General features: G+C 40.9%; 1 protein-coding gene across 2 annotated transcripts in view; it reads right to left on the bottom strand.

Annotated features, from left to right (window-relative positions):
- Positions 1 to 9580: 9580 nt before the first annotated feature.
- The window catches only part of PLPP3 (phospholipid phosphatase 3), a 74219-nt gene continuing 68330 nt past the window's right edge, over positions 9581 to 15469 (bottom strand). For both annotated transcript variants that reach the window (XM_075320428.1, XM_075320427.1), the window contains exon 6: positions 9581 to 10037. In XM_075320428.1, coding sequence (XP_075176543.1) covers positions 9939 to 10037 — 99 coding nt within the window. In that variant the 3' untranslated portion in view covers positions 9581 to 9938. The remainder of the gene's footprint in view (positions 10038 to 15469) is intronic.

Below are 15469 nucleotides of genomic sequence, written 5' to 3'. Positions count from 1 at the left end.
CAGGGATCCGCCGATCCCAGATTGCGGGGGATTCGATCAGCCCTATTCAATAGACATTTAAATTGTCTTAGTGTCAGTCTTCACTGTTGTTCTTAAATTCTATTTATCCACCAGAAGGCTCAGGATGATCAGCGGTAATAATAATAATAATAATAATTTTATTCATTTATATAGCGCTATTAATTCCACAGCGCTTTACATACATTGGCAACACTGTCCCCATTGGGGCTCACAATCTAGAGTCCCTATCTGTATGTCTTTGGAGTGTGGGAGGAAACCGGAGTACCCGGAGGAAACCCACGCAAACACGGGGAGAACATACAAACTCCTTGCAGATGGTGTCCTTGGTGGGACTTGAACCCAGGACCCCAGCGCTGCAAGACTGCAGTGCTAACCACTGAGCCACCGTGCCGCCCGGTAAAAGTCCTTTCCAGACTGGAGATTGCTGCAGTGAATTGTGATAAAATAGAAACTTGAATAATGAAGGTTGTAGTTGCTTCTAAAAAGCCTACCTTTTTAATAAAGTGATTTTTATTTTTTTTTTGTATTTTTTTTTTGCCGCATTGCAAAAAAAAAAAAAAATCACATTTTTAATTGATTTGCACACACACACACACACAAAAAATCATATATTTTATTTGTACGGCGTCAACATGTTCCACAGAAGTGAAGACGGAAAACAGTTAATTTTTCATCCATTGAAACAAATAGAATTTGTTTCTTTACAATGTTTGGGAAAAGCGCAAAAAAAACGCCAAAGGAGCCGTGAAAATGGAGAACTGTGGCCGCGCATCGTATCTGGATTTAATTTAAGATTGGGAAAGACTGTGACTAAGCGAATCCAGGGAGAGATTTTCAGGCTGAAAAAGTGAAAAAGCTGAAACCTTCCATGTCAGAGCCGTGTCACAAGCAAATAAGCAGCGGCACAACAAGGTCCCTGTGCGCCAGAGGCTGCCAGCCGCCGTGTGTGGGACCGGGCAGTCCAGCCGCCTCTGCCAAGCTGCGCACGTTCCTCATAGCCGCGGTACCTGGACCACAGGATATTGCAAAACTCCATAAACAAATTTAACTCCGCTGCGTCCAGAGAGGATTATTGGCCTTAGAACTTTCCAAAGGGGGCGAGCGGGCACCTCCACTGAGTAATGGAGCTTATGAAAAATCATTTCATTATACATGGAAAAGCTTAGAGGGAAACTGGAACTGGAAGTTCAGCCGGAGGACAGAGGTCCAAAAGGAAGATAGATAGCCACGTAGGTGGCTATAGTTATAAGACTGAGCCAGACAAATTGGCCTATTCGTGTGAGCGAGCCCACCAACCACGACAAGGAAAAACAGAACAAACAGCAGATACATTGTGATAATAGTAAACAAGTGATACATGTCAGATATTAATAGATTAATATAGGAGATTCTGCGTTTTAAATTATAGATGTAGCCTAAGGCAAAACATCTAAGAAAAGGAAGAAAAAAGCATAACCAGAAAAACTGAAAAAGACAGGAAAACAACACTTTTCAATTTTAAACATATAGGACGAAACGTGCATTGGGGTGGTAGAGCCACGCAGAAACCCAGGCACAGTGACACCGGGGCGCATGATATTGTTCGATTCTCGTGACTAGTGTTGAGCGGACCCGAACTGTAAAAATCCGGATCCGCGTGGGTTCAGCGTCCGATCTGGGTCCAACCCGGACACGGGAATCCGGCTGCACGATCCGGTCCGGGTTTTTTTTTTTTTTCTTCTCTCTCTCTCTCTCTCGTCCCAGATCCGCTCCCCATTCATACATGGGTCCGGATCGGATCCGGACTTCTTTTCCAACCCGCGACGGATCCGCCGGACCCGGATTATTAGAAGTTCGTTCAACTCTACTCGTGACACTTTGTGGCATATTATCCCCAAGCAATCTACACTTTCTATTATGCGGTATACACCTCTGCTAGTACATGTAGTTGGACTGGTGCCTAATGCAGTGTTTTCTCGCAGTTTTGAAGCAATATCTATTACTCATCTATGTTGTACAAATTTATGACTTTGTTGTTTGATTTAATAAATTATTTTTGGACAGAACATACTTTTGTGTTTGGGCTTTTTCATGCCCCCCTTTATCTTCTAAAGTTTCATATATTGTATTATAATAGAGTGTTTGCCCAGGTTACCTTTATGGTGCATCTGCTTTGGGATTTTTTTGTGGTTTTTAAATTTAAAATTGGAATATTTAAAAAACAAAACAACCAAAAGTTGCATATGAAAAAATCACTGATGAAACAGATAGCAAAAACATACACCAGACCAAACACTGATGAAGATTGCATCCAATCATATCTATCCAACACTATATATTTCTATTGTATGTATCTATCTATCTAGCTTTTATCTCTATCAATCTTTATTGTATCTACAATATCTATCTATACAACACTATCTATCTCTATTCTATCTATCCAGCTATCTATCTATACATACAACACTATCTCTAGTGTATCTATCTACAAGTGCAGCTCAATAAATTAGAATATCCTCAAAAAGTTTTTTTTTATTTCAGTAATTCAATACAAAAAAGAAACACATATTATATAGTCATTACACACAGAGGGATCTATTCCTATATATTATATAGAGTCATTACACACAGAGGGATCTATTCCTATATATTATATAGAGTCATTACACACAGAGGGATCTATTCCTATATATTATATAGAGTCATTACACACAGAAGGATCTATTTATATATATTATATAGAATCATTACACACAGAAGGATCTATTTATATACAGTTAGGTCCAGAAATATTTGGACAGTGACACAAGTTTTGTTATTTTAGCTGTTTACAAAAACATGTTCAGAAATACAATTATATATATAATATGGGCTGAAAGTGCACACTCCCAGCTGCAATATGAGAGTTTTCACATCCAAATCGGAGAAAGGGTTTAGGAATCATAGCTCTGTAATGCATAGCCTCCTCTTTTTCAAGGGACCAAAAGTAATTGGACAAGGGACTCTAAGGGCTGCAATTAACTCTGAAGGCGTCTCCCTCGTTAACCTGTAATCAATGAAGTAGTTAAAAGGTCTGGGGTTGATTAAAGGTGTGTGGTTTTGCATTTGGAAGCTGTTGCTGTGACCAGACAACATGCGGTCTAAGGAACTCTCAATTGAGGTGAAGCAGAACATCCTGAGGCTGAAAAAAAAGAAAAAATCCATCAGAGAGATAGCAGACATGCTTGGAGTAGCAAAATCAACAGTCGGGTACATTCTGAGAAAAAAGGAATTGACTGGTGAGCTTGGAAACTCAAAAAGGCCTGGGCGTCCACGGATGACAACAGTGGTGGATGATCGCCGCATACTTTCTTTGGTGAAGAAGAACCCGTTCACAACATCAACTGAAGTCCAGAACACTCTCAGTGAAGTAGGTGTATCTGATTCTCAGTCAACAGTAAAGAGAAGACTCCATGAAAGTAAATACAAAGGGTTCACATCTAGATGCAAACCATTCATCAATTCCAAAAATAGACAGGCCGGAGTTACATTTGCTGAAAAACACCTCATGAAGCCAGCTCAGTTCTGGAAAAGTATTCTATGGACAGATGAGACAAAGATCAACCTGTACCAGAATGATGGGAAGAAAAAAGTTTGGAGAAGAAAGGGAACGGCACATGATCCAAGGCACACCACATCCTCTGTAAAACATGGTGGAGGCAACGTGATGGCATGGGCATGCATGGCTTTCAATGGCACTGGGTCACTTGTGTTTATTGATGACATAACAGCAGACAAGAGTAGCCGGATGAATTCTGAAGTGTACAGGGATATACTTTCAGCCCAGATTCAGCCAAATGCCGCAAAGTTGATCGGACGGCGCTTCATAGTACAGATGGACAATGACCCCAAGCATACAGCCAAAGCTACCCAGGAGTTCATGAGTGCAAAAAAGTGGAACATTCTGCAATGGCCAAGTCAATCACCAGATCGTAACCCAATTGAGCATGCATTTCACTTGCTCAAATCCAGACTTAAGACGGAAAGACCCACAAACAAGCAAGACCTGAAGGCTGCGGCTGTAAAGGCCTGGCAAAGCGTTAAGAAGGAGGAAACCCAGCGTTTGGTGATGTCCATGGGTTCCAGACTTAAGGCAGTGATTGCCTCCAAAGGATTCGCAACAAAATATTGAAAATAAAAATATTTTGTTTGGGTTTGGTTTATTTGTCCAATTACTTTTGACCTCCTAAAATGTGGAGTGTTTGTAAAGAAATGTGACAATTCCTACAATTTCTATCAGATATTTTTGTTCAAACCTTCAAATTAAACGTTACAATCTGCACTTGCATTCTGTTGTAGAGGTTTCATTTCAAATCCAATGTGGTGGCATGCAGAGCCCAACTCGCGAAAATTGTGTCACTGTCCAAATATTTCTGGACCTAACTGTATATTATATAGAATCATTACACACAGAGGGATCTATTTCAAGTGTTTATTTCTGTTAATGTTGAAGATTATGGCTCGCAGCCAATGAAAACCCAAAAGGCATCTCAGAAAATTAGAATAATTAGCACAAAACACCTGCAAAAGCTTCCTAAGCGTTTAAAATGGTCCCTTAAGGTACTGTCACACATAACGAGATCGCTAGCGAGATCGCAACTGAGTCACCGTTTTGGTGACGCAGTAGCGATCCAGTTAGCGATCTTGTTATGTGTGACACCTACCAGCGATCAGGCCCCTGCTGTGAGATCTCTGGTCGTTGCTGAATGGTCCAGGTCATTTTCTTCAAAGGCGATGTCCTACTGGGCAGGACACATCGCTGTGTTTGACACTGTGTGACAGGGCCACAGTGACTGCTGAGATCGTTATACAGGTCGCTACTGCGACCTGTATCGTTCCTGCATCGCTGGTAAGATCTGACTGTGTGACATCTCACCTGCGACCTCCCAGCGACTTACCTGCGATCCCTATCAGGTCGCATCGTTTTCAGGATCGCTGGTAAGTCGTTGTGTGTGACTGGGCCTTTAGTCTGGTTCAGTAGGTTACACAATCATAGGGAAGACTGGTGACTGGACAGATGTCCAGAAGGCAGTCCTTGACACACTCCACAAGGAGGGTAAGCCACAAAAGCTCATTGCTAAAGAAGCTGGCTGTTCACAGAGTGCTGTATCCAAGCATATTAATGGAAAGTTGAGTGGAAGGAAAAAGTGTTGTAGAAAAAGGTGCACAAGCAACCGGGATAACCGCAGCCTTGATAGGATTGTTAAGAAAAGGCCGTCAATAATTTGGTGGAGATTCACAAGGAGTGGACGCTGCTGGAGTCAGTGCTTCAAGAGCAATCACACACAGACGTATCCAGGACATGGGCTACAAGTGTCACATTCCTTGTGTCACCACTCATGACCAATAGACAACACCAGAAGCGTCTTACCTGGGCCAAGGAGAAGAAGAACTGGACTGTTCTCAGTGTCCAAGGTGTTGTTTTCAGATGAAAGTAAATTTTTCATTGCACTTGGAAATCGCGGTCCCAGAGTCTGGAGGAAGAGTGGAGAGGACACAATCCAAGCTGCTGAGGTCTAGTGTGAAGTCTCCACAATCAGTGATGGTTTGGGGAGCCATGTCATCTGCTGGTGTAGCTCCACTGTGTTTTATCAAGACCAAAGTCAGCGCAGCCGTCTACCAGGGAATTTTACAGCACTTCATGCTTCCCTCTGCTGACAAGCTTTTTGGAGATGGAAATGTAATTTTCCAGCAGGACTTGGCCCCTGTCCACACTGCCAAAAGTACCAATACCTGGTTTACTAACCACAATATCACTGTGCTTGATTGTCCAGCAAACTCACCTGACCTAAACCCCATAGAGAACCTAGGAAAGACACCAGAGCCAACAATACAGACGAGCTGAAGGCGGCTATCAAAGCAACCTGGGCTTCATAACACCTCAGCAGTGCCACAGGCTGATCGCCTCCATGTCAAAAAGCCAAATTGGATATAATTCCACACCAAACATAAAAAAGGGGGTGGACAAAGGTATTGGCACTGTTTGAAAAATCCTGTGATGCTTCTGTAATTTGTGTAATAACAGCCCCTGTAACTTACCTGTGGCACCTAACAGGTGCTGGCAATAATAAATCACACTTGCAGCAGGTGACATGGATTAAAGTTGACTCATCCTCTGTCCTGTGTCCTTGTGTGTACCACATTGAGCATGAAGAAAAGAAAGAAGACCAAAGAACTGTCTGAGGACTTGAGAATCCAAATTGTGAGGAAGCATGAGCAATCTCAAGGCTACAAGTCCATCTCCAAAGACCTGAAAGTTCCTGCGTTTACGGTGCGCAGTGTCATCAAGAAGTGTAAAGCCCATGGCACTGTGGCTAACCTCCCTAGATGTGGAAGGAAAAGAAAAATTGATGAGAGATTTCAACGCAAGATTTTGCGGATGGTGGATAAAGAACCTCGACTAACATCCAAACAAGTTCAAGCTGCCCTGCAGTCCGAGGGTACAACAGTGTCGACCCGTACTATCCGTCGGCGTCTGAATGAAAAGGGACTGTATGGTAGGATACCCAGGAAGACCCCACTTCTTACCCCGAGACATAAAAAAGCCAGGCTGGAGTTTACCAAAACTTACCTGAGAAAGCCTAAAACATTTTGGAAGAATGTTCTCTGGTCAGATGAGACAAAAGTAGAGCTTTTTGGGAAAAGCCATCAACATAGAGTTTACAGGAAAAAAAAGAGGCATTCAAAGAAAAGAACACGGTCCCTACAGTCAAACATGGCGGAGGTTCCCTGATGTTTTGGGGTTGCTTTGCTGCCTCTGGCACTGGACTGCTTGACCGTGTGCATGGCTTATGAAGTCTGAAGACTACCAACACATTTTGCAGCATAATGTAGGGCCCAGTATGAGAAAGCTGGGTCTCCCTCAGAGGTCATGGGTTTTCCAGCAGGACAATGACCCAAACACACACTTCAAAAAGCACTAGAAAATGGTTTGAGAGAAAGCACTGGAGACTACTAAAGTGGCCAGCAATGAGTCCAGACCTGAACCCCAGAGAACACCTGTGGAGAGATCTCAAAATGGCAGTTTGGAGAAGGCCCCCTTCACATCTCAGGGACCTGGAGCAGTTTGCCAAAGAAGAATGGTCTAAAATTCCAGCAGAGCATTGTAAGAAACTCATTGATGGTCACCGGAAGCGGTTGTTCGCAGTTATTTTGGCTAATGGTTGTGCAACCAAGTATTAGGCTAAGGGTGCCAATACTTTTGTCTGGCCCATTTTTGGAGTTTTGTGTGAAATGATCAATGATTTGATTTTTGTTTCATTCTCTTTTGTGTTTTTTCATTGCAAGCAAAATAAATGCAGATAATAATACCAAAGAATTTGTGATTGCAATCATTTTCAAGAAGAAACTGAGTATTATCTGACAGAATTGCAGAGGTGCCAATACTTTTGGCCAGCACTGTATTATATAGGAATAGATCCATCTGTGTGTAATGACTCTATATAATATATAGGAATAGATTCCTCTGTGTGTAATGACTGTATATAATATATAGGAATAGATCCCTCTGTTTGTAATGACTCTATATAATATATAGGAATAGATCCCTCTGTTTGTAATGACTCTATATAATATATAGGAATAGATCCCTCTGTGTGTAATGACTCTATATAATATATAGGACTAGATCCTTCTGTGTGTAATGACTATATAATATATAAGACTAGATCCCTCTGTGTAATGACTCTATATAATATATAGGAATAGATCCCTCTGTGTGTAATGACGCTATATAATATATAGAAATAGATCCCTCTGTGTGTAATGACTCTATATAATATATAGGAATAGATCCCTCTGTGTGTAATGACTCTATATAATATATAGGAATAGACCCTCTGTGTGTAATGAAGCTATATAATATATGGAAATAGATCCCTCTGTGTGTAATGACTCTATATAATATATAGGAATAGATCCCTCTGTGTGTAATGACTCTATATAATATATAGGAATAGATCCCTCTGTATGTAATGACTCTATATAATATATAGGAATAGATCCCTCTGTGTGTAATGACTCTGACCTATGAAGTTCAGTTGGGATCACTTGTTGGGGACAAAGGACGATTGTTTGATATCTGTGACATGTAGTTTGTAGATTTTCCCCAATAACATTTCTAAAAAAAAATGTTCTTCCCTCCACCCACTCCCAAAAAAAATAAAAAATATCCAGTTTTGAGTTATTGGCTTTAGTACACAATAAAATCTAAAAAAACACACACAACCCCCCCAAAAAAGAAAAAAAGAACAATAGACAAGACACAAAGGGATAGAATAATTATCCATTATGAGCTTTTATTTAAAAAGCATTTTGTACAGCAATTTTTGCAAAAAAAAAAAAAAAAAAGCCCAAAAACGATTGTGATGTATTCTACAAAACATATTCGAATAATATTCTTTTTTTTCCATGTTTTTTTCTTTCCTTTACAATATGAAACATTACAAAAATACTGACAATTTATTTCATTTTACACAATTGTCACTAGTTATTGCTTTTATTTAATAGTGAAATTACTACCACAGATCTAAAAATATTTTTGTTGGCTATACAAGAAAAAAAAAACAAAAAAACTGTTGCTTCTTTTTTCTTTCTGTAAGCAGCAAAATAATAACACAGGTCGAGACACCATTAATGATCATAGTGGATATATCTAAAAATTATTTAGTTTTTGTTGTTTATTTTTTTCAAAAATAATATTTTACATAGTTAATTTTGTACTGTTTATACATTATTTATATAATATATACTATAAAAAAAATAGTGAAAAAAAAAAATAAAAATCAGCTTGTTTGCTATTGTTGAAATGATAGGACGGATTTTGTTTTATTTTTTTTATTTTGTTAGTTAATATTGCAATTGATTTAGGAAGAATTGTATATTCCCTTTTAAGGCGTTATGGTTAGAAAAAAAAATCTATATGACTTTTAAGTCCTTAAGTTTCGATGGTTCGGAAAACACTTCATATCATAGGGTTTCGTGATTGTGTGAAATGTCATGACTCTATCGATGAACGTCAACGAGATTGGACAGACTACAATTGATTCGGTTTTCATACCGTCCAGCGGTACCCATCTAAAACTGCTGTATCTCATCTGCATTGGGTATCAAACCCACAGTCTATAGTGCTTAAAAAAGTCTCAAGCAAGACAGGCCACTAATGGTTTTCCACCTTCTAAGAGTCTCTGGCCAAGAAACGTGTTGGGTTTGTGTTTGATTTGGGTTTCGCTCTTGCCGGTTTCTAGAAAGATATGGGAAGGGTGTCAACTTTGATGTTCTCAGTGGGAATGCCAGACTCGGATTCAGCTGGGTCCATGATACATTATATATATATATTTATATATATTTTTACAAATTTGCGTTAGAAGGTCCATCAGTTATGGTCAAGAACAGAGACAACCATCCCCAACCATGAGTCCTGAATGGTCTCCTTACTATACGAGTGCTATTTCTTCTAGAAATCTATATAGTGCTATCGTTAATTATCAGCTTTACTACGAGCCAAGAATATCTATAGTCAAAGATGACTCCCTTTTGTTAAAAAAAAAAAAAAAGTTTAGAGTTCATAAATTTATGAACAATAGGTTGTTCATTAAAACATGAACAGATAAAGTCCAATTGTACATCTGGAATTCCAACTCGGCGTTTTTCGTCATCTCTTGGCTCTCCGGTAAGACTCAACTTTCCCCCAATATTATGCCATATTGCATACTTAAAAAAGGCCTCATAGCAGACGGTTTTGTTTTTTTTCTTGTTTTTCATTTTCGAGTCTCCGTTTGGTGGGGTCAAAGAGTCTTTCTCTACATTCTACTGTCTGATGAGATCGGAAAGCAGCAGGTCATTGAATTCACTGTCATAAGTTCCTCTGGAATAATTTTTTTTTTTGGCGGTGTTTTTTTTTATACAATATTTCGGTCAATTATGTCCACAGGTGACACAGGAGGAGGGGTGATAGAGGTTTTCTTCGGTGTCTTAAAGAGGTCCGATACGAAAAACACCTGCAAGAAAAAAAAAAAAGGATCAATAACAGAAGGTTAATAACAAATGCAAAAAAGGGTCAATAACAGAAGGTTAATAACAAATGCAAAAATGCAAAAAAGGGATCAATAGCAGAAGGTTAATAAATGCAAAAAAAGATCAATAACAGAAGGTTAATAACAAATGCAAAAAAGGGTCAATAACAGAAGGTTAATAACAAATGCAAAAATGCAAAAAAGGGATCAATAGCAGAAGGTTAATAAATGCAAAAAAAGGATCAATAACAGAAGGTTAATAACAAATGCAAAAAATGGATCAATAACAGAAGGTTAATAACAAATGCAAAAATGCAAAAAAGGGATCAATAGCAGAAGGTTAATAAATGCAAAAAAAGGATCAATAACAGAAGGTTAATAACAAATGCAAAAAAAAGATCAATAACAGAAGGTTAATAACAAATGCAAAAAAAGGAGCAATAGCAGAAGGTTAAAAACAAATGCAAAAAAGGATCAATAATAGAAGGTTAATAACAAATGCAAAAATGTAAAAAAGGGATCAATAGCAGAAGGTTAATAACAAATGCAAAAAAAGGATCAATAAGAGAAGGTTAATAACAAATGCAAAAATGCAAAACATGGATCAATAACAGAAGGTTAATAACATCTGCAAAAAAAAGATCAATAACAAAAGGTTAATAAACAAATGCAAAAAAGGAGCAATAGCAGAAGGTTAATAACAAATGCAAAAAAAGGATCAATAACAGAAGGTTAATAACATCTGGGAAAAAAAAGGATCAATATCAGAAGGTTAATATCAAATGCAAAAAAAAAAAAGGATATATAACAGATGGTTAGTAACATGCAAAAAAAGGATCAATAATAGAAGGTTAATAACAAATGCAAAAAAAAGGATCAATACAGAAGGTTAATATCAAATGCAAAAAAAGGATCAATACAGAAGGTTAATATTAAATGCAAAAAAAAGGATCAATAACAGAAGGTTAATAACAAATGCAAAAAAAGGATCAATAACAGAAGGTTAGTAACATCTGCAAAAAAAGGATCAATAATAGAACGTTAATAACAAATGCAAAAAAAGGACAAATAACAGAAGGTTGAAGGGAACTTGTCAAAAGGTTTTCCTTTATGAGCTGCGGCCACCACCACTGGGCTCTTATATACAGTATTCCAGAATATTGTATATAAGAGCCCAGACCACTCTGTAGAACGTAAAAAAGACCTTTATAATACTCGCCTAGGCAGGCGGTGCAATCTGATGGTTGTCGCTGCTCTTGGTCCGGCACCTTCTCCATCTTGCATGAACGCCATCCTCCTTCTTCTGAAGCCCCTGTAGATGACGCGTTCTACGTCATCCACACTTGTCGGCATTGCGCTCCTGCACAGGCACACTTTGATCTGACAGCCAGTAGTGCGCATGCGCAGGCAATCTTTGACCTTTCATCGCGCCTGCGCATTACAGTACTTAGATCTGCCCTCAGTGAGGCAGACCAAAGTGCGTCTGTGCAGGACCGCAATGCCGGCCAGTGTGGATGACATAGACCACGTCATCCACAGGGGCCTCAGAAAAAGGAGGACGGCAATCGCAGCAGAGAGGAGGCACCGGACTGAGAACATCGACACCCATCTGACCGAACCGTCCCCTATGTGAGTATTATAAAGGTGTTTTCTACGTTATACAGGGGGGTCTGGGCTCTTATATACAGTATTCTAGAATGCTGTATATGAGCTCAGTGGTGGTGGCCGCAACTGACGAGGGAAAAACCTGGTAATAGGTTCCCTTTGATAACATCTGCAAAAAAAAGATCAATAACAGAATGTTAATCATCTTGTTTCTCAGTAATTTTGGAAACATTTTTTGTATCATTGTTTGTAATATTTAATGATTGATAAATATTGTACAAAAATAAAATCTGCAGACTGAGTCCAGGCTCCAGGATTTAGTCTGCACCACTTTATAGGCTTCTCTACTAATGGCAAAGTCTACGTTTCCTGCCGTGTAGTATTCCTTCCACATCCCACTCCTGGAAATATGTTGTACGCTATAGCTCCACCACCTCTTCCCGCTGACATCTAGGTAAGAAACCAATGCAAGGAAGAGATATTTGACCACGATTTCCTGAATACCCAATAGCGGAAGCCGCCTGCAGGATGTGAAATAGACGACATTTAACATATCAGGGCAGGGATATAGTCACGACGGGTGTGTGCAGGGAAATCACCGGCCAGGTCCACCTAACTTCCTACAGCGTGAAGTGTCAGCTGGGGACAACATACAATACAGGCGGAAAAATGTGTAGGATAAGACGTAAAGAATCTCCCCCTCTGGGGTCATCTGTGACTTCTGGTTTACGGCTCATTTTTACAAGGAGGCCTATATTTTATTAGTGCACGGTTTATTTTTCCTGCATCTAATTAGAGGTTTTACTGGTCATCTGCACACTGACCAATCCAACCTGACCCATTACTTTTGTCAGATCGTGAAATAATCCCCCTGGGTTCTGATGAGGAGTCAAAATATTGAAGCAACAATGTTGTGTTAGAGCTCTAGTAGTTTACATTTGGGTCTATGAGGACCTAGTTGTCACATTGTATTGGATTATGTATTGGAAGACAATGAGATCCTTCAACGGTCGGATAGACTTCTTATGGCAGATAGGAACCAATGGTGAAGCACAAAAGTGGTCTGAAGCTGGTCATACACTTTACATACATCGTGAGGTTATTTCTCCTCATCTCCTCTTTTATACACATGCTCAATTTCGCAGAGCGTGCATACATCACGAACGGATTTGGGGAAGATCTGGCGCACAACAAACAATGGGTTCACCACAACAAACAAGTTGTACAGCGGGGACACTGTATCAACAGTGGGCCCTGGCTCTAGGGAGTGGGACGATGGGACACCTAATGCACTCGCCTGTAGCTGCACTCTGCACTCCTAGCAAGCCCTATACAGGTTCTGCACCTCTTGCTGAGCAAGATACCCCAAACCTTGAGAGACCCTGTAATAACCCTGACTAGTGAGCTGGCAGGTGAGGGTTGCTAGTCCCACTGCTGCACTAAAACAACATGAAGGAAAGGTATGGCAGACAGGGGAAACAAGAAATGGAGAAAAGCCCAACTTCATGGCTGCAGTCAGACACCAGGACTGCAGCCTACACCACTTCCAACAACAAAGGAATCAGCAGCTCCTTCCACCTCGAGGCCTAGCTTCAGAATAACAGGCACCTCCTAGTAAGAGATGTGACCATATATAGGGGAAGGGAGTGGTCCCCAACCAGAAGCACCTGAAGCCAGAAGTCAGAAGCTGCTGGAAAGTAAAAAACTGACATTAACCTTTTCAGCACCAAAGGAAAGGGAAATATGTTTAATGTGAGGAGTCTCAGAGGATACAGAGAGACTCTGGCCCAAATCCGGTCAGAGGTCTCTAAATGCAGAGAGACGGCCATAACAGCAAGTTTCTCAAAAGGGTGTAAGCTGCTGCAACATCCAGAGTGGATCGGGCATACTGAAATCCAACTGCCCGGACCTTAATTTCCACCAAAGGGGAAGGATATATACATCCATATACACATTGGATGGTTCCCTCAAATTGATGACATTGGCCAACAAGCAATATGAATGCCACCATTAGGATGGACATTGAGTCATTTCTCACCAGCGAGACTTTTATCTTATCTGAGATCGTCCCACCGCAGGGTAACCGCTCCATAAATCGTACAAGATCTCAAATAGCCTTGAGCCGAGACCCTCTAGGTATCTTCTATTGGAGGAACATAGAACCCAAGAGGTTTCCTCCAGAGATGGAGGACAACTTTGGACAGAAATCCGGCTGACCATGATGGATAGATAGAGGGATGGTTGCTTGGATGGACGGATGATGAGAGCCGTCCCACTGCAGGATAACCGCTCCATAAACCCTACAAGATCTCAAATAGCCTTGAGCCGAGACCCTCTAGGTATCTTCTACTGGAGGAACGTGGATCCCAAGAGGTTTCCTCCAGAGATGTAGGTCATCTTTGGACAGAAATTCGGCTGTCCATCCATGATGGATAGATAGAGGGATGGTTGCTTGGATGGACGGATGATGAGAGCCGTCCCACTGCAGGGTAACCGCTCCATAAACTCTACAAGATCTCAAATAGCCTTGAGCCGAGACCCTCTAGGTATCTTCTACTGGAGGAACGTGGATCCCAAGAGGTTTCCTCCAGAGATGTAGGTCATCTTTGGACAGAAATTCGGCTGTCCATCCATGATGGATAGATAGAGGGATGGTTGCTTGGATGGAAGGATGATGAGAAGAATGGAATGTCATGTTTTGTTACCAAGCAGAGGGGCAGCAAAAACAAACATAAAAGTCGAGGTTGATGACCTTCAAAACCCGGCCACCGTGTCGTTTGTTGTAGGTGACAGCTGGTAATTTACTATAAATGCAAAACCAACCTTTAAAAATTCCTTTCCAGCTTCTCCAGGTATTGAAGAGTGACAGGCCGGGAATTGTTACCCTACTAATATGTTGCATTTTGTCTTTTTTTTTTCCGGCAGCTGTCGACCATTTCCCAATGGCTGGAGGTTATATAAACAACTGGCAGGGCTCATGAAATACAACCTCTCCAGGCTGCGAAATCTCCTCTCTGGGTCACACAATGAAGGGCGGCGAATACAGCCGAGAAGAGAAGGGGGGGTGGGGTGAGCTTTTTGTACTGGGTTTGGTCCACTTCCTGAAAAGTGAGGTTCTCCACCCAAAAAATAAACTCCCCTGGTCTGCTTAGGGATAGGAATGTGCATTCATTCCCCGCTGATGTGTCAAATTGTACATTTTTGGGGGAAACTCAGTGGAAATCAAACACATCTTTGGAAACACTGTAGACACCGGCTGCCAGGGTGAAATATAGATTTGTGCTGACTTTGGAATTTTGGAGAATTACCTGGAACCAGATGTTGCAAAAAAAAAAAATCAAGAGTAAAAACTAATCCTCGGGTTGTCTTCTTCTGCTCAAGACATTTCTGGAGAAGTTTGGGGCAATCAGGAGAACTTTATAGAAGTTACACCAGACTTTTTTTTTTTTTGGGGTGGGGTGGGGGTTCCTTTTGCAAAGTGACTCATGTAAGGAGATGACAATGAGCCTCTGTGATGCGGGCGAGATGCTGTCATTTTAACCATATGGGCCATGATAAAGGTCAGCGTGTGCTCACATCCTGGCAATGAGCGTGACCATGACAGTGTACGTTTCCTATAGAATTGTGATGACAGCACGAAGCGCCGGCGGTGAAGTCTCATCACGCCACCATTACCAGTAATCAGCTCTATACATCCGGGAGGAATGACCCTACTCTGTGCCCGGAGCTTTGTAGGGAGCCGCATCTGCCCTGACATTTGTGTGACACTGAAGAGCGTGCACAGACGGCGGCGGCAGCGCTGGCGGCGGCGA

Source organism: Anomaloglossus baeobatrachus, chromosome 8 (genome assembly GCF_048569485.1).
Source record: "Anomaloglossus baeobatrachus isolate aAnoBae1 chromosome 8, aAnoBae1.hap1, whole genome shotgun sequence".
In the NCBI taxonomy this organism is placed as follows: Eukaryota; Metazoa; Chordata; class Amphibia; order Anura; family Aromobatidae; genus Anomaloglossus; species Anomaloglossus baeobatrachus.
This window is presented reverse-complemented; position numbering and strand designations above follow the sequence as displayed.